General features: G+C 38.8%; 2 protein-coding genes across 2 annotated transcripts; one reads left to right on the forward strand and one right to left on the reverse strand.

Annotated features, from left to right (window-relative positions):
- Nucleotides 1-2,950: 2,950 nt before the first annotated feature.
- zgc:113223 (uncharacterized protein LOC541424 homolog) lies at nt 2,951-7,653 on the reverse strand. The gene is given in 10 exon segments (XM_054602872.1): nt 2,951-3,115; nt 3,577-3,738; nt 4,097-4,225; nt 4,325-4,420; nt 4,831-4,854; nt 4,856-4,945; nt 5,036-5,083; nt 5,085-5,130; nt 6,011-6,069; nt 7,597-7,653. Coding segments are annotated over 10 exon segments (876 nt in total).
- Nucleotides 7,654-8,755: 1,102 nt separating this feature from the next.
- On the forward strand, nt 8,756-17,470 carry reep6 (receptor accessory protein 6). Its single transcript, XM_054602874.1, has 6 exons — nt 8,756-8,888; nt 12,625-12,718; nt 14,361-14,499; nt 14,771-14,939; nt 15,028-15,158; nt 17,447-17,470. Exons 1-6 carry the CDS (start codon nt 8,756-8,758, stop codon nt 17,468-17,470), a joined length of 690 nt encoding a protein of 229 aa, XP_054458849.1.
- The last annotated feature ends 931 nt before the right edge of the window (nt 17,471-18,401 follow it).

The following is an 18,401-nucleotide window of genomic DNA, read 5'->3' on the forward strand; positions in this document are numbered from 1 at the left end:
AAGCAGGGGAAAACTGCTTGATGACGTAGGACGCCCAGTCAATTTCCCATTTGTCATCTTTTGCAAAAGCTTACGCTAGCTGCAGTCACTAGCTAGTCAAGTCCTTTCATGAGTTTGTACCACTGACTCTTATCCCACAACTGTCTGTAACTGTAGAACATGCTTTATTTTGGGGAGCAGTATATACTTCAATATGAATATGTTTTGCCGTGAAATTTTACCATTTTAAATGGTGGTGTAACTTGCATTTCGACATTGATGTATTAGTTGAACTATTCAGTAGGCTTCAAGCTGCCACTCAATTTGGCTGTAAATTGTAATATACTATTGAAGTAGAATCCTATTGTTTTTTTTTTTATTCATTGGGTAAGTCCTTGGTCTAAAACATTTAGAAAACACTGCCTTATCTAAATTATTGTCTTAAAAGTTGTAAAAGTTACTAAATGCTGGGTCCAGGGTAAGCGCCTGTGCGCTTGGGCCTATGGGTGCGGAAGATCCTTGTAATTTTATACCAACCAAGTAGAATTTTTATTGGCTTCATGTGCCAATCAGCAGCTCTCATAGCCCGCCTCCAATGCTGTTTCCAGTTCTCTTTATACATCCATGCTAGCATCATCTCTAAAGCCTACAGACTAACACTTTGTAGTACATTTGTTTGACGTGCTGGCACTGTGACTGCTCATTTCTTTACCCACCCAACAGTTTCACTGTGTTTCAGACTTTAATATTATTGCTGATAGAAATAAGCAACAGTAATACATTGTAATAAACCAGAACATCCTATAATCTATCCCAGATTGAGAACAAAGACCTCATTCGCAAAGTGCAGAAGGAACACACGGACGCACAAAAGGACATCTTCACTACACTGCCGCTGTTATTTATAACGGACTCGCAGAGCACTGTAATCCAATTAAGCGAATGTGATGGAGCACGGGACGGAAGCCTTGTGACGACATGCAGCCACAGGTGCTTCGGCGGCTAATCCTCCACCACAGATTAAAGTCACAATGAAGACTCAATGAGTGAGGGAGGAACAACGGGGCTTAATCTGGTTTACTCTGGGGTCCATTGGCTCTGCACGCTAGGAGTTTCTCTCCTCAAGGACGTTTACAGAAAGCCTGTGTCACTTTGTTTTAACTTTAATATAGGTATTCAATTCTTTAGTTTAGCATTAACAAGATAAAATAGGCGTGTACCTTGTTGCAGCTTGTAAATCAGGAGCTTTAAACTCAACATTATAACATGGGGCCAGACCATGAAGTGAAGAAGCATGTATCAGTTGAGGTCTTATTATGGGGTGTTATCAGCACTGCAGCCTCTAGGAGTCAACAGCAGAACATTAGACTCTTAGCCAAAGGAAGCAGAGTCACTGCAGGTCCAAAATAGAAATTAATATTTGTACAGGATTTTACTAATTCTGATTGAATCCTTTATATTAATGAATGGGGGAGACTATTTGTTATACTGAGCAGTAGTTTTTAAACCAAATCATGAGAAGTACTACAAAACTTTAAAGCTGACATGAAAAGTGAATCCATTAACAAATAATACTGTTAGTCAATCATTAAAATGGAAGTTTAAAATAAATATAAAGCTTTATACCTTTCCAATCTATACCAGCAATTACTTGATTAAAAACAATTCATCTCCTCTTTTTATGTTTCACAAGTTCATTTTAACTTTGCATCTTATTCATCTATTGTAATTTTACCTTAAGGCCTTAACACACCGGGGACATGACGAATAATTTAAAACAAAAATGTGAAATACTTGCCTGAGAATATCTTGCATTAAAACTATGCGTTATGGCAGTTATGCAAATTTTCTAAATATCACGTCACTTTTTTGCCGCATAGCATTCATGTTTTGTGTGAAAGTACTTCTTACAAAAACTGTTTGAGAAACTGCCTTCGCTGTGTAAAGGCCTTTAGGCAGTGGTGGAAGTATTCAGGTACTTCAATTTAAGCAATGGTTTGAAGTTTTTGAAAATACACACGTACTCTACCTTGACACGTGTTGGATACGAAGATTGATAATACACGTCTATATCCGTTTTTAATTAAAATGCATCTAATAAGCTTAGCTTAGCATAGCGACTGTACACGGGGACTCTTTCCAGCAGAAACAAAATCCACCCACCAGCACCTCTACTCTCCAAAACATTTTCAGGGGGTTATAATGGTAAATGCCAGAAAGTTACTGGTCATGGCCACAAGATAAAGCAGCACATAACCCCTTAAAACGGCCAACTGTCATTTGTGATTTGTGGTTTATATGAACAAAGTCAGACCTTTAAGCTGTCTCTTGTGAGTCCGCCAGCTTTATGGAAGTGCTACTTTAATAATGTGAATGCTCCTTCAATCTAAACTTTTTTTTACTAAAGACTTACATAACAGCATACACAGAAAGCCACAATTTAATAACAGAAGAATGTCAAGATTTCCTTGGTTGGTTGAGGATCTCAACATGGGACACCTAACGTTGTTAAGAAATTCAGTTGATATCATCAAAACAAAAAAAGTTTGAGAAATAACTAGATGAAGCTTTATTTTCACCTTCCACCAGCCCTGTTTGGGCTTTTGGGGTTTTTATACTTCACTTGTTCATGATTACTTGGTTAATGTACAAAATTATTTTGTAGGATGAATTATGGCACATTTTTCGTAGGTATAGCTACGAACCTGCCTGAAACGCAACAAATGTTAAATTTTAATTAAACAAAAAAACATATTTTCAAATGATGAAGACAATAAAATAGGAAATATAATGTAAAGATGATTTTACATGAGGTAGTAGTCCAACCGCCAACACCTCTGAGTCTTGCTGAGGTGACCTGTTCACAGTGTACAGAGCATGTCTTGCTTCATTTGATCAACATTAATCTGTTTAGTTTTTTTATCTGACCCAGAATAAATGAAAATCCCTCATTAGAGAAATATGTCTGAGATTATTCATCTCCGTCTCCACCATCACGGTCATTGAAGTCTGCAAAAGGAGGATACCATTAGCTGTGCTTTCTCTCTGACCGACTTCTGGGTGCATTTGGGTTCTTAAGCCGCTCGGCTTTCTTTATCCTGGAGATTTGAGCTGCAGCCAGGCAGATCATGCAGACCTGACAGAGGAAACACAAACAGATTAGAAACTGATCAGGGGTGCATCGCTCCCAACTCCGGCGTGTTTTCCTTTCTGTTATTAACCTTACAATTCACTGAAGCTCATGACAGCCGAGGTCTGTTTACAGTACAACAACATTTTCCAGTATTTTTGAAGTTCAGCAAGACAACATTTTTAGCAGATTACGTGTTTTAAGATTCAGAAGTCTGAATTTCCCTGTTCAACAGTGATACATATGATATAAAATGAGTATGCTGGTTCTGTAAGAGTTCAGGGAAACAGCTGTGCAATGTGCTTTAACAGAACTGGGGCAGTTAATCAGACATATATTAGTGAAAAAATACACTTTGAAAACACTTTGAATTATTTGTGTCAAGTTTGTCATGTGTGGAATGCGCTCATTGCTTCCCCTTGTGGAGGTTAGGGGGAAGAAAACAGCCCCTCCCCTGTAGTGTTTACCTCGAGCAGCAGCAGGCCGGCGGTCAGACCGGCCACCAGCAGCAGGTTGTTTTTGGCCCACCAGATGATCTTCTCCAGGCAGCCGATGGGGAAGATGTCGAGACCGGCCGTAGGCTCATCCAGCTGCTGCATCCCATAACCACACATGGTGTTCAGCACCGTCTGCAGAGGGAAAATAACACACACAATTTGGATGTTAGATGTTTTTAGTTTTTCCCTTACATTCTGTCCATCTCCTGAACAGATTTTATGGGAAACCCCCCAAAAAAGAAATCAAGCAAAGTAACATTTCTTTAAGTTAAGGTTTTAAAAAGACATCTACAGTACACAAATGTGAACACCTCAACAACTACAGGAAAGGTTTTTATTTTATGATGATTCTTTTGGTTCCAGGAACTGACAGAGATGGAAGTGACTTAAACTCCAGGCATGCAAACGTCATGAAACTAAAAACTTCATAAACCTGTTGGCCGACAAGACATAATCAGAAAGACCTGTTTTTACAGATTGTGGTTCTGACCTGGTTCTGTAGGTTAACGCAGCAGGAGAAGGGAACTCCACAGGCCTCCAGACTGGGGTTTGTGTCCAAACACTCAAAGTAGACGTTATGGGACCAGTCCTTATAGCTCTCAACTCCACAGCACTGAAACTGCAAACACAACAAACTCTCACCATCAGTAAAGTGGATAATAAAAAGCCTGACTCTGCCTCTCAGTCTGGAATCACTGAGGACACAAATCATTCTTACCTTCTTCTGAATGAAGTCGATGGCGTTCTCCAGGTCCTGGTCCTCCCTGTAGCGGACGATGGCCTTCATCATCAGCCTCTCTGTCCTCTCCATCACCTGATTAACAACACCAAGTTTGTCAGCAATTTAGTTTTGCTGACTCATAATGGCAAAATGTGGTCCGGGAGACACCTACTGACTTCAGCAGGAACCAACATAGAAGCAGTTTTACGAGTACTTTGTCTTTATATGTCTGTGGACAAATTCACTAAATCTAGCAAATTGGTCGCCAAGTCCAATTTGCACTGACAGTCTTTTGGCCTCCCACCAAAGACACGGCCCCAGAATTATCATTAAGAACATAAAGAGCCAACATCGCTATTGTTTGTGCTCACAGCTGTCAAGCTAGCAGGTTATGGAAGACTGCATTGACGAGCAATAAATACAAGGATGACTACGGAGGGGGTCGTTACATTCGGGCTGAATGAAACGATTGGATGTTATTGAGAACCTTATTAAAGTGTTACCATGTCAGTGAAAAGGTATCCCGATTAGAGGTCTGTAAGAAACCCCAGCAGCGATCTGCAGGATGAGGACAGCTGTCAGGATCCCCAGAAACTGCAGGAGCAAACAACAGAAGACCTGAACAGTAAGAACTCAAACATCACACCAATCAAACTGCTTTGTGATCAGGGATCCATGTGGCCGTCTTCAGCAGGCAGGTGGCTTCACGCTGCGGAAACATCCAAGGAACGTGATGAGAAACATTACCGATCCAACGAACGATCAGGAGCAGAGCTGGATCCAAAGTCAGGGTGTCACGCAGCGCCCGAAACATCCAACGTGATGAGAAACATTACCATCGATAGCTGGATCCAAACATCACACACACACACACACACACACACACACACACACACACACACACACACACACACACACACACACACACACACACACACACACACACATTAAAAATACACACAGTTGAATTGCAGCCATCACACGTAACTGCAAGTAAAAGTTGAAACATGTCTGATTCACTTTTTCTGGTTCATCATCAGGAATGTTTCCGGCAGCATTGTTTTAATAACCTGACACACACACACACACACACACACACACACACACACACACACACACACACACACACACACACACACACACACACACACACACACACACACACACACACACACACCATGAATTGAATGATATAAAATGTTTTGATTCATTCCCTTTTCCTCTGTGGGACTGAAACTTTGGAGTTTAACAGATTTAACAAGTACAAGTCGTCGTGCACCTTTTTAAAGCAAGGAACTGTTTTCAGAGTAATCCTGAAATAAAATCATTCACATCAAGGCTTCTTCTTCCATTGTTGTCTCTTTAATAATGTCTGACTTCAGTTTTTAATGATCCAACTATACCCTAATGCCGGTTTGACCAATTCTGAAACATGCAACTTGCTCATTTTGACACATTTAACCAAATTAAAACAGGCGCCATACTTGCAACTCCTGCATGAGCATGTGAGAGCTCTGTAGCACTCTAAAGTGTATCAGCAATTTGCAACGACTTTGTCTGTCACCGTTTGGAAAAAAATATTTTGTAGAACGTTTTGGTTTTTTAAAACACGTCGAAAACGTACAGAAGAACTTTTGAACTAAAGGGCAGTTCATCGGTAATTCAGCCTTTTTTTCTGACCAACCTTTCTCCTTTGCAATCTTGGCATAGATCCCTACCGCTGTGAGGACGGCGCTCACAACCTGCAGAGTCAGAGAAACAGTTATTTTATCAGAACCTGACCCACATGAGGCACAGATTTCTTGTAAATCAGTTTTTGACGCATGAAGACCATCAAAGCACAATAACCCATTAATAAGCATGAATACATTACAAACCTTTCTGGGTTTATATTTTGTCTGGACTCCACTGTCAATTAACGCAGCTGACAACAGGCTAGACAGCTAACTAGCATGTCAGCACATCGACACAGTTTTTCCTGTGCCGGTGTGAGGGTCCCGGGACAGAGGATGTCCTATATGTACAGATTGTAAAGCACTATGAGGCAAACTTGTGATTTGTGATTTTGGGCTATACAAAATAAATTGAATTGAATTGAATTGAATGTTAGCTAAAACGATACAAAAGAATTGTGACAAAATATTCTAAACGGATCTTTTTATTTTATTAAAGATATGTGTCTTCAACATCAGACCACTTTGCAGTTGTTGTAAATAGGATTTTTCCCCCCTTTTGATTGAGCTATTCCCCCCCCAAGAAACTGATATGATATCCATCTGAAACATCTAACTTTGGGTACTGACATCAACACTGTGTTTGACAAAACAAAACACACAAGTATCTGCGCTGGTGTAGACGTGTTTCTGCAAGTAGGTAGATGAAATACTGAACTTGGCAGTTAATTTATTACATTCCTTGGAAACAGCAGTTTGACAAAACGATCAATTAGAAAAGTAATAAGAGTGAATAGTCATATGAGATCTGCTTTCTAGGAAATAAAAAGTAGTTCTTGTAGCTGCCTATTAAATTTAATTTAAAGCTGAATGTATTTTTTTTTATTACTGTCTGTGAAACCATTTTTTTTGTATCTATGTATCATGTTAATATGTTTAAATAAATGCAAATCTAAATGACAAAAAAAACAAACGTGACAACGTTCAATGGAAATAGACGTGGTAAATAAATGAACTTGAAAACACGTGACCTAAACGTTTCATAGCCTCTGACCTCAAACAATATGACATCCCTCCATCTCTATGATTGCTGACTTTTAAGTTCACTTTCCAGAGTTGATGGATGTTTAGAACAGATATAAATGCTTTCCAACATGGACTGACAACGCCTTGTACATTTTTATATACGAATATCACTGTATGCTGAAGCATTAAGACTCAAATAACACACATTCATGCCAAAAGTACAGTAACCATATACTTTTGGACATATACTGTACAGGTAATTCAATTTCTGGTTTTAAATTAATGCATATTAAATGTTTGTATAAATCTTTTGAAAACAGTTTTGTTGAGAGATCATAACTTTTTCACTTAAATGAAGAGCTTTTTTCAAACTCAGAGGAAATTCAGCTTTGTCACAGGGATTTTTTCAGACATTCCTTTCCCTATGAAATGTTGTAATCTGTTGTTGAAATCCCTCTCTGTAAAAACTCTATTGTGCACCAAGTTCATAAGAAAGAGAAACGCACTAATGAATTTGTAAAGTGACACACGGTATTCGATCCTCAAACTGTTCCAAACAGAGAGTCTCACCCAGAAGACGTAGCAGCAGATGAATAAAGGGTACTTGATGGCTTCGTATCCTCTCATCTCCTCTCAGCAGATCTCTGTCAGACTGCAGTGAATGTCTGTTGGAAGTTTGGTTATCTGCCGGCTGTGGACGTGTGTTGGCCTGCAGGACACATTCCTGCTGTCAGTCTCACCCCCTTTACTGCTGCTGAATGTCGTCCTGTCATCCAGCTGAGGGAGAAAGAGGTGTGAGGGAGGTGGAGTGAGCCCGCCGCTGTCAAATCACATCACATCTGCTGCTTCAACAACAAAACTTCACTCATACAGGTTCCAGATTAACAGCCATGATCAGTACTGATAGCATCCCCTAGAGACTGCAGTGTATCCTCTGCACATGTAGAAATACTAAAGAGTAACTGCACACTTAAATATATTTGTTAAGCTTTATAGTAAATAATATGATTTGATGTAATACATCAATGCTGCTGTTAATATTGCCATTCCTTACCTAATTAATTGGCATTTAATGGTTGAAAAATGGCTCAAATTGCCATCTACTGTTTAAGATCAGCTCTAATCGTGCAAGGCCAATTCAGGATAGAGTCATGAAAAATAAGAACGCTTACTCATTCTTATCAGACCCCCTTCCTCGCCCCTCCCCACATCCCCTATTGCATTTTTACTTTTTCCGTTACGACAGTAAGGCATGTGATATGGCAGTTTATGCTGAAGGTGGTGGTAGAGGAAAGGTAAGGGGATTTAATAAAAATCTAAAGGGTTCATCCTCTGGGGAGCAGGAATAAGATATTCCTTATTACTTTACTTATTGTATGATTGAATCTTCTACTTTTACAATTGTAAATGATAAATGAATTGACTCAGGTCATTGTTAAGGTTATACAAAAACAAACAGGGTTATATCATCTACATACATATATGTAAACCATGTGTTCCTTTATACGTGAGAACCGGAACCTTCTTCTTCTCTGCTTTGTTTCTGTGCCTCCTCACCCTCCTCACCCTCCTCTCCCTCCCTCCCTCCCTCCCTCTTACTCCCCCTCCCTCCTCACCTCATTAAAGCGGATTGATGCTGTCGGAGGATTACATACACTCTGTGTTTTCCTCTCCTCTGCAGGTCATCTTCCTCCAACCCCTTTGTTATTTGAGGATCTGATCGAGGACCATGGGCCTGCTGAACATCCTCTCGTCCATCAAAGACCGAGTGGAAAAGTTCCTGAATGAGAAGAACGTGGTGACTGATTTTCTGGGGAAGTTGGAGGAGAAAACGGGGATAAAGAAGAAGATCATTGTAGTGGGTAGGTGATGTTTGGTTGTCTGTTGTTGTTCACTTTCATCGGTTCATCATCAAGACTTTACTGATGATTCCACTGTTTATATTTAGAACATTTACACCTTCCGGTTTCATGTAAGTGGATAACTGAAGAGGATTCAATTAATCTTCCTGTGAACATAACGCTAAAGTGAACAGCTGCTCTCCATTAACATGAACCTGTCTGCATTTTTGCTCTCATCAATATTTGATACTAAATATGGACCAAATGACTGCATGTGATGTGCAAAGAGTTGTTTGTGATTGTCACCAACTCTGTGACTTTGTGGAGCTTTTCAGCCAATTTTAGCTCCAAGAATTATTATTTTTTGCAGCATATTTTAGGGTCAAATGTGAGACACCTACATGTGATACAGGCCAGGCCAAAGAAATACCAGTATAATGGATGTCTATGGGGTGTCTATATCCAGTTTGGGCTGCCATTTGTAAATGCAAGGTTCTATGTGTGTACACATATTCGTTTTTTGTAATTAAAAATGCACATCTTTATTCGCTTCTGTTTTGGCACATCAGCAGAATTTGAGGTAACTTGACCGGATGGTTTTTTTTAAATGAAAAAAATGAAATGTGTCAAGATGTAAATGCTTTTTCAAGATGTGTGAAAAAAATGAAATGTGTGTGTGTGTGTGTGTGTGTGTGTGTGTGTGTGTGTGTGTGTGTGTGTGTGTGTGTGTGTGTGTGTGTGTGTTTGTGTGAGTACATATGTGTGTAACATTGGCTGACTTTACCTTGAAATGTAATATGAAATGTTATTTTATATTAACAAGAGTTGTCTGAAAGTTACACAGAGACCCTTCAGAACCCATCAGAACAAACATCAGAAGTTTGTTTCAGCATCAGAATCCTGTTCAGATCGTGTTAAAATATGGGTTTTTCCGGCAGATCCAGATGTTTTGGGTTTTTACTGAGTCATGGTTAAAGAAGATTGTTAATGACTCTGATTTGATAATAAATTATTATTCTATATTCAGAACAGACAGAAGCTGTAAGGGGAGATGGCGTGGCCGTATGTATAAAATCAAGTTTTTATATCTCCTCGTTGCATGTTGTTTCTGTGCCTAATTTATTTGGGTTTATTGCTCTTGAAGTAGTTTTGGTGTCTAATGATTGTATTTTTGTAGTATTTTTCTGGTATATACATGCCACTTTCAGCTGTCACTAGCTCCTTAAAGGATCTGGCGGTCTAACTTTGTAGATATGTTAGTAGAGAGGTAATTGTCATGGGGGATTTTGACAGTGATTGGCTTTCTTAAGCCTCTTGATAAAGATCTGTTGCAGTCTTAATTTGGCACGGCTAATCAGTGAGCCTACAAGATCTAACCTAAAAATAACTCTGAATCAACACTAATTGATTTAATCCAATAGGAGTAATACAATTGTTTCTGCCAGTGTATTTGATTTTGGAATTTGTGAACACTGCCCCGTGGCCTGTATCAGCAGTTCTTGTTTAAAGAGTTTCACAATCCCAAATTATTCTTAGGAGTCACTTGTTTTTTTTAATGAGGAAGCCTTTAAATCATCTCTATTGTATTGATTTTCATCTCTCATCTGAAATCCTGGATATTGAGTTGGCTTTAGACTATTTTGTCAAGGCCTTCCTCTCAGTCATTAAAAAGGGTTACGAAAAATATATCTGACTTTTAATGGAAAGAAACAAAGCTTGGTCCCTTGCGAGACACTCAGGAGTAATTCCCATTAGAGTGCTTTTAGACAACTCAGAAACAGTTGCACATCTATGCTGAAGAAAGCCAAATCAGAGTATTTTCTAGATTTAGTCTATAGCTGCACATTTTTTGTCCATAAGGAAATCAGTTTAGGTTTTAAAAAAACATTTTGTAGTAGTAGGTCACCTTTATGAGAATGGGCGAAATTAGATCTTTCTCCAGTTGATGACAATGTATTCTCAGGGTGTGAAGCTCAAAGATGCTTCCTTAGGACGGGTCATTCCAAGTCTGATCCTAGATTGGCTAGGCAAGACTCCTTCCAGTTATTCGGAGAGCGCACTTTAAAAGAGTCTAACAAGTGTTTCCGATTGGTGGAAGAATTTTTTTGCTAATTCAGTTCATTACAATTTTTGGGAGGAACATTGATTTTGCATTCCACAAAACAATATATACAGATTCAAAACATGTACGCCAATTAAAAAATAAATAAAATCGAAAGGGATTTTTACAATTCTTACTATTTATAAACGTACAAAACATACAACTAATATGCTTTCCACAAAGCAACCAGACTCCATTGCAATTTTACCTTTCCAATTGTAGAACACACTTGGTTCAAACTTGACAGAAACAAAATCTAACTCATCAAAACTGTCTTGGTTAGCACTTTCCACTGTTCCAACTATCACTAACTCTGGTTTGGTTGAAATAAACCCTTAAATCACCACATTAGATGTGAAAATATGCTGACTCAACCCCACTGTCTCTCTCTGCGGTTACTGCCCTTAGAGTGCTGAGCGAGTCTGTTGCTACACAACAAAAGTCTTAACAAACTTTTAAATGAGGCCTTTTGTTGCGAAAAGTACTCAGCAGAAGACATTTACTGATCAGGGAACAGCAGTCTATTCATACCACTCTGATGCTCATACAGTGGATCAGTAACACACTGGTATGATGTCACTGTAGTGCCTGGTGCACAGTGTCCCCCACTCTCTCTGAATCCTCCTGCAGTACAGTTAAAAGAGATTATCCACAGGCACAGAGAGCAGAGCAGACCGGCCTCCATGTGTGAACGGCCACATAAGCTGATCAGAGGTAGGACACTTTTCACAACACTCCCTGTCTGCCTGCTGCGCTCGTTGAGACACCCGGGTTATGGTTGAGAATCCTTGTGGTATTCATAAGTTTGTCAGTCATTTTCTTCCTTATTTAAGGAAATACTCAATGTCTGTTTGTTACTCTGTAGACTTCCCAGTTCAGTTTCATCAATGAATTAACTGAACTTTATGTGTTTAACTCTGCATGGATTTGATACATTTTTGATTCTTGGACTTTTTAACACCCATGTTTGCTGCTGAGCTGCTTCAGTAAGATTTTAGCCCCAAATTGTCACCCATAATACATTTTCCAAAAAGTATTTCTGTGATTTTTTTGTTGTTGTCATTTCTTTGCCTTTATTGGACAGTGTGACAGTGAATAGGTGGACAGGAAATGGGGGTTGAGAGGGGATTCAGACATTGGAAGTTGATGGAGGTCAATTAAATGGACGTAAATACATTAGTCTTTTGCCGTATTTTCAAACAAACACATATGTAATAAAGTGTATGTGTACGGATATGTATGGTAATGCATACGTGTGCACAAATGTATATGTATATTCAATGTCTATATTTTTATGTGTAGATATGTCTATACGTGTATATGCATTTGTGTATTTGTATGTATACGTATGTTAAAGCTAGGGTAGGTAATCTTGAGAAACATACAAAAGTACGCTAGATTGATGAAATTATGCAACTGAAAAACGCAGCCTGGGGATTCGGGCGGAATGAAAAAAATCGAGAGGCTTTTTACAATACCCTGAACTCTGCATATCTGGATTTCTATGTATATTTGGATGGCGAAGTGACAGAATAATATATTTAAAATTGCAAAAAGTCTACAAAGAAACACTGTGAGCAAACATTCATCTTTTTGTTAGTAAATTGTGTTTTTAAATGTATCTACATCAGTGTGTCTCCTGTGTGTCCCCTCCAGGTGCCGTCTCACTGACTGGACTCTACCTGGTGTATGGATATGGTGCCTCACTCCTCTGCAACCTGATTGGTTTTGCCTATCCAGCATATTATTCGTGAGTAATTTTCTTCGATTAAGTTACAGATCTGCTTGTTGTGGTCATGAACCTGTGGATTCACTCACAAATGTGAAGTTTGTTTGGTTCATCTTTGGTGCATCCAGTCACAAATTACTTGAATAAACCTTGACTAACTTGACCTTGCTGATCTTTAAAGTTTCTGTTCACGCGATTCAGAGCATCAACATAGAAGCAAACAACTATATGCTATGTTAAGATATAGTGGCGTAATGTCGACCTGAGAGAAGAATGAAATTTGTATTCAACTGCAGATAGAACCCTCTCAATACAGGCGGGACTCTTATCTCACCCCTATAATGATGCCGCATGAAACTACTAAATTGAAAATGACGTGTATGTGCAGGATGTTTCGTGTTGCCTAAGCGACTGTTCTCTCTGACCAATCAGTGGTCTGCAGTGTTTTAGATCAAGGGTGGTACCACAAATTCTCCTAGGTACTAGCCACAATTTTTGCCAATGGAAAATCAAAAAAGAAAGGTTCCAATGGATTTAAGTGGAAAGCGACATTAGGATATGGACCTTTTCAGAAGATCAATTTAAACATGTATTTTTTTTAATTAATTTTTTTATTAAATTTGACTTCAGGAGGTTTTAACTTTACCTGAAACTTTTTGGGACTCAGTCTCGGACTGCACTACTGTAGACCGTATCAAAGATGTCTCTCTTTCCATGTTGTAGTTTTTCTTGCTTTCCAATCAAGATAATAAATAAGACAGATGCTTAAACACAGAACTTTTTTCCTAAACAGAAACTAAAAGTAGACAATGACATTTTGTCTTGTAAGTCATTAGTCACTTGAGTTGCTAGTTCTGACCTGTTTGTCACTCGTCATTAGTAAGTAAAGTTAACATCAACTACGTTCTTTTCCTGAACTTAACTATGTGGTTTTGTTACTTAAACCTGATACCTTTCTATTCCTCCAATTTAAAATAATCTAATCACACCTGTTTTAGCCCTGTGGGTTTTTGCATTCTCCATATATCTGTCTAAAAGAATGGAGCTCTTTAGTCAAATGTAAATATTATTCAATAGTCATTGTCTGTATCACTATTTCAATATTTTGGGGGATCTATGTTATTTGCTACATGGCTATATTGAAAAAAAGTGTTTTGAAGAAAAGAGTCAACATATAAACAGTAAACATGGCCGAAACATTGACACTGCCTGGGTATATCTTTATAGATTGTATCAAAAATAAAAAATGTTACAGGTACAGTTGTTATCAAAAAGTAGGAGAAGACATTCAGTTTCATCATTATCCCTGGGATCTTGGTCATAATGGTGATATTGCCTTTGAATTTTAGATTTCTATACTAGGCAAGGATGAAACTCTTATGTTTCCTTTATTGCACATTGTCTAAAAGTAAAACATAAATTTGTGTTGCTTAACTTCTTTTAATTCATTCTACACCATAAATAACATAAAGACCCTTCAGATGTATCTGTTGACCCTTCAGAATGATCATAATACTTCTCCCCCTGGTTGTAGCGTTGAACTGGAAGCCTTCACTAAAGCTCTACTGAAGTTGTACGGTAATTGTGATGGTACTTTTAGAGATAAATGTATTTTTTGCTCACCTGAAACATTCTGACAGGCTGTTTCCACTCATATCTGCAGCATCAAAGCCATCGAAAGTCCATGCAAAGAAGACGACACAAAATGGCTGACATACTGGGTGGTGTACGGTGTCTTCAGCCTGGGCGAGTTCTTCTCCGATATTTTCCTCTACTGGTTCCCTTTCTACTACGCTTTTAAGGTGGGAAACACTGAAGAACCAATGATTATCTGCAAAGTATTTCAACCTGTTATCTTTCAAACAGAACTCGATGAATGTTACATTTACCTGGAGCACTTTAAATGCTTGTTGTGGTCAAAATGTGCAAATTCTATCCATTAGGGTCATTCTACAAAATCAAAGAAGATGTAGAAGTCTGGGACCAGGCTATGATTAATGGGAATCGAGGCGTACATGAAGAAGTATTTGTCTTGTAAACCAAGTAAATCCAAATCTGTCCTCTGTGTTCCAGTGTCTTTTTCTGTTGTGGTGCATGGCTCCGATGGCGTGGAACGGCTCCCAGCTCATCTACAACAGAGTGGTGCGGCCCATCTTCCTCCGCCACGAGGCCACGGTGGACAACATGGTGAGCGACCTCGGCGGCAGGGCCATGAGTGCCGCTGAGAACCTCACCAGAGAAGGTATGGACCAGTACATCGTGGTTACACACCAGTATTAAACATTTTAAAAAATGATTGGATTGAAAGTTCCTGTTTTCCTTCTCTTCAGTCCTGACCACGCTGATGATGAATAAAGCTTTTGTGACTCCGGGGCAGTCGGCCACTCAGTCTGAAGTCAAAAGTTTAACAGCTTCATCAGCAGCTAAAGTAGCTCCATCAGAGTCGAGCGAAGAACAACCGGTACGTAAACCATAGCTGCTTCCCCCCGCCTCCTGACCTTAAAGGCCTCAGTATGCTTTAAATAAACTAAACCTTAGACAGAGCCAGGCTTGCTGTTTCCCTTTACTTCCAGCCTTTATGCTAAGCTAACCATGCCCTCTGACCCCAGCTCAGTATCAGCAGCGTACCACTTCATCACTCTAACTTTGACTGTTGTCATTTCAATCCCTCTGTCCTCATAGAGCATGTAGATATTATTATCTATTAGATATTGATATACTGTGTTAAGGTGTGTTCTAAGCTGCCGTTTCTTTGTTTAAAAAATGTTCATGTTTGTTTGGCAAAATGTTGAATTTTTTTTTCATCCAACACAAGATATGCAGCTCAAGAACATCAGACCACATTGTCATGAAATGTCTTGATTGAGTTCCTTATCCTCAGAATGAACATTTATACATTTGAATGACATTGTGACCCATAGTTAGCGCCAGGATAGTGCTACTAATTTGCATTCCAGAGTTCATCAAAGTTGAACCTTGGGCAAAAGATCTGCTTCAGATTTACTTTGGCCCTGCAAGTCCACTGATCATGACGATCGCTGTGACATTAACTTATTTAATGCAACATTAGTTCATTATTAGTTTTGTCCAACACTTTCATATTGTGGCTTTAGTAGCTACATCTGGGTGATGCTATCGCTAGTTAGTAAAAATGCAGTTTCATTGGTTATTGCAGTTTAAGTTCATACTTAAATCTGTATACATCTTTAGTGTCCTGATGGAACAAAAAGCTGGATTTTACAAAATAGAAAATTAACTATATGTACATTGAGAATAGAGATGTGGACTAAACATGCTAACTCAGCTGTCCTGTTACTTGTCCAGCCTTTCCTGGGTTAACCAGTACGGTAAGTCAACTGGTTTGCTGCTAGAAGTGAATGTGGTATGGTGGTTTATAGATAATTAGCACCTCGTTGACCCTCATAGAGCGTAAGTGCTGTGGTTGCTTTAAAGCTAAAGCAGCTTTTGCACACGGTCGTTCTGGGATTTGACTGGAGCAGCAGATGGAGCTGACAGGATCCTTTACGAAGACCTTAACGGACCGAAACAGACCTAAAGGCTTATAAATACCACCTCTCCCAACCTGCTGCTCTTAAGTAGACGAGCAGCAAGAGATACATCAACTTCCATGGCTCATATTGTGCTTATTGGTTTATAAAATATCATAAAGAACAAAAGCGACTAAACAACCACTCCATAGAGACGGCCCAAAAAAGTTTGAGAGATTGTGATCTGGAAAATAATCATTATTCATCTATATAAGAGCAAGTTTTAGCAGATTATTAAATACAAATATTGAGTAAAGTAGGGCTGCACGGTGGTGTAGTGGTTAGCACTGTCGCCTCACAGCAAGAGGGGCCCGGGTTCATTTCCCGGGCTGGACAACCTTCTGTGTGGAGTTTGCATGTTCTCCCCGTGTCAGCGTGGGTTCTCTCCGGGTTCTCCGGCTTCCTCCCACAGTCCAAAGACATGCAGCTTAGGTGCATTGAAGACTCTAAATTGCCCGTAGGTGTGGATGTGAGTGTGAATGGTTGTTTGTCTCTATATGTCAGCCCTGCGACAGACTGGAGACCTGTCCAGGGTGAACCCTGCCTTCACCCATTGACAGCTGAGATCGGCTCCAGCACCCCTGCGACCCTTAACTGGATAAGCAGGTTACGGAAAATGGATGGATGGATGGAGTAAAGTATTTGTTTGTAGCACAGTACTGGTGGAACAAAAAGAGTTAGTAGTTTAGTGATTTCCCTACTTTTTTAGCTGTATGATTTTATAACTTTCTAAAGTGTCTCACTCATTTTATTTATGAATTACATAAGGCTATATGTCAAATGTGAAGTGCCCTTACTTGTAATATTATTGTGTAGTACTGAATGTAGATACCTTTTTTCACAGTGTTTAAGATGTAAGTTGGAGACTGAGAGTTAACATCATCATTTTAGATGCAGTTTGTTGTTATTATTCCAGTTTTTAATAAAATGATTGAATAATGAAAAAGATAATTTTTCGATATATCAATTATGAATTTGATACCAGTAAATAGTGAATATGTCAACCTATTTTCCTCACGAAGAAACTGTTGTACGGTGTGTTATTGGGTTGTGTAGTTTTTGGCATTTGATGAAAGATGTTTGATGGCTATGGTTAACTGTATAAAATGTCTGTAGTAGTAGCAGATCATTTTTCTTTAATGTGAAGGTATTACTTGTTTTTAATAGTTGGTTGTGTGTCTGTTCTATGTGTGCACGACAGGATGATGAGCTCAGTGCAGACTGATAGTAAGTCATAGATGAAAAAAAAATAATAATACATGCTTATGCTTGTTTTCTAATGATGACACAAAAAATTAGGTTGTTGAAATATTTGGCTGTAATTTGTTGTGTATAATTTGTTTGATTTGTGACGCATTAGCTCAATTTCACACTTTTGCATTTGCAGTTGACCTCTTGGTTACACTAATAATGAATTGGAATTAATGCTTTGGGGTTGTATAAGGTGAACACTGTTTCTATTTTACAGATAATTTGTGTTTTTTCCAGGAGTCTTCCTTAGAAATTATAAGAAATATTATCAGGAAATGATCTTAAGATCATAAACCCATTAAAAAGTACCCTGTGTTTCCTTACTTCAGCAGCAACTTTACCGTCCTTGTTTTTTTTCCAGCCGTTCAGATAGCAGCAGAAGAAGAGGAGGACCCTCAGTGAGGAAGAGGAGCAGAGGAGCTGCATCCTCACAGATCCTACTGACAAGAATATCACATGTCAAAGAGACTGATTTCCTTTTTTTTATATCAGATATGTTATGTTTATGTACAAGTCTGTAACATCAAACACTCAGACGGACTCTGCAAACAGACTGATTTTACAAACAGTTTCTTATTGCTGTTTTAATTGTATTTATCTTTTATTTATTGATGAATAATGCAAAGCACCTGAAACTGGCTCATAACTTACAAACTCATTAGTATAAAATAACAGCAGTTTAGACCTACAGGTGTGGACACATCAACGTCGCCTCCTACAGGGAAAGAAAGTAACAGCTGCTGAGATTGAAACACCTGCAGGCAGTAAGTGCTTCAGCCTCACTTTCTTTTCCTTTTCCTTTTGTTTATTTGTGTTATAGGTTTTATATTGAACACCAGTTGAAACTGTAGTTCCCTTTCATGGAAGAGATGGTGTACTTTAACATTGGAAAAAGCTGCCGCTCT

This window comes from Anoplopoma fimbria, chromosome 8 (assembly GCF_027596085.1).
Source record: "Anoplopoma fimbria isolate UVic2021 breed Golden Eagle Sablefish chromosome 8, Afim_UVic_2022, whole genome shotgun sequence".
In the NCBI taxonomy this organism is placed as follows: domain Eukaryota; kingdom Metazoa; phylum Chordata; class Actinopteri; order Perciformes; family Anoplopomatidae; genus Anoplopoma; species Anoplopoma fimbria.

What these genes read in the sequence shown, in the direction of transcription:
- reep6 (XM_054602874.1), top strand. Translation starts at nt 8,756, where the DNA reads ATGGGCCTGCTGAACATCCTCTCGTCCATCAAAGACCGAGTGGAAAAG. An exon ending in CTTTCTACTACGCTTTTAAG is followed by an intron (nt 14,500 to 14,770) that starts GTGGGAAACACT and finishes TCTGTGTTCCAG; the next exon opens with TGTCTTTTTCTGTTGTGGTG. An exon ending in TGAGAACCTCACCAGAGAAG is followed by an intron (nt 14,940 to 15,027) that starts GTATGGACCAGT and finishes CCTTCTCTTCAG; the next exon opens with TCCTGACCACGCTGATGATG.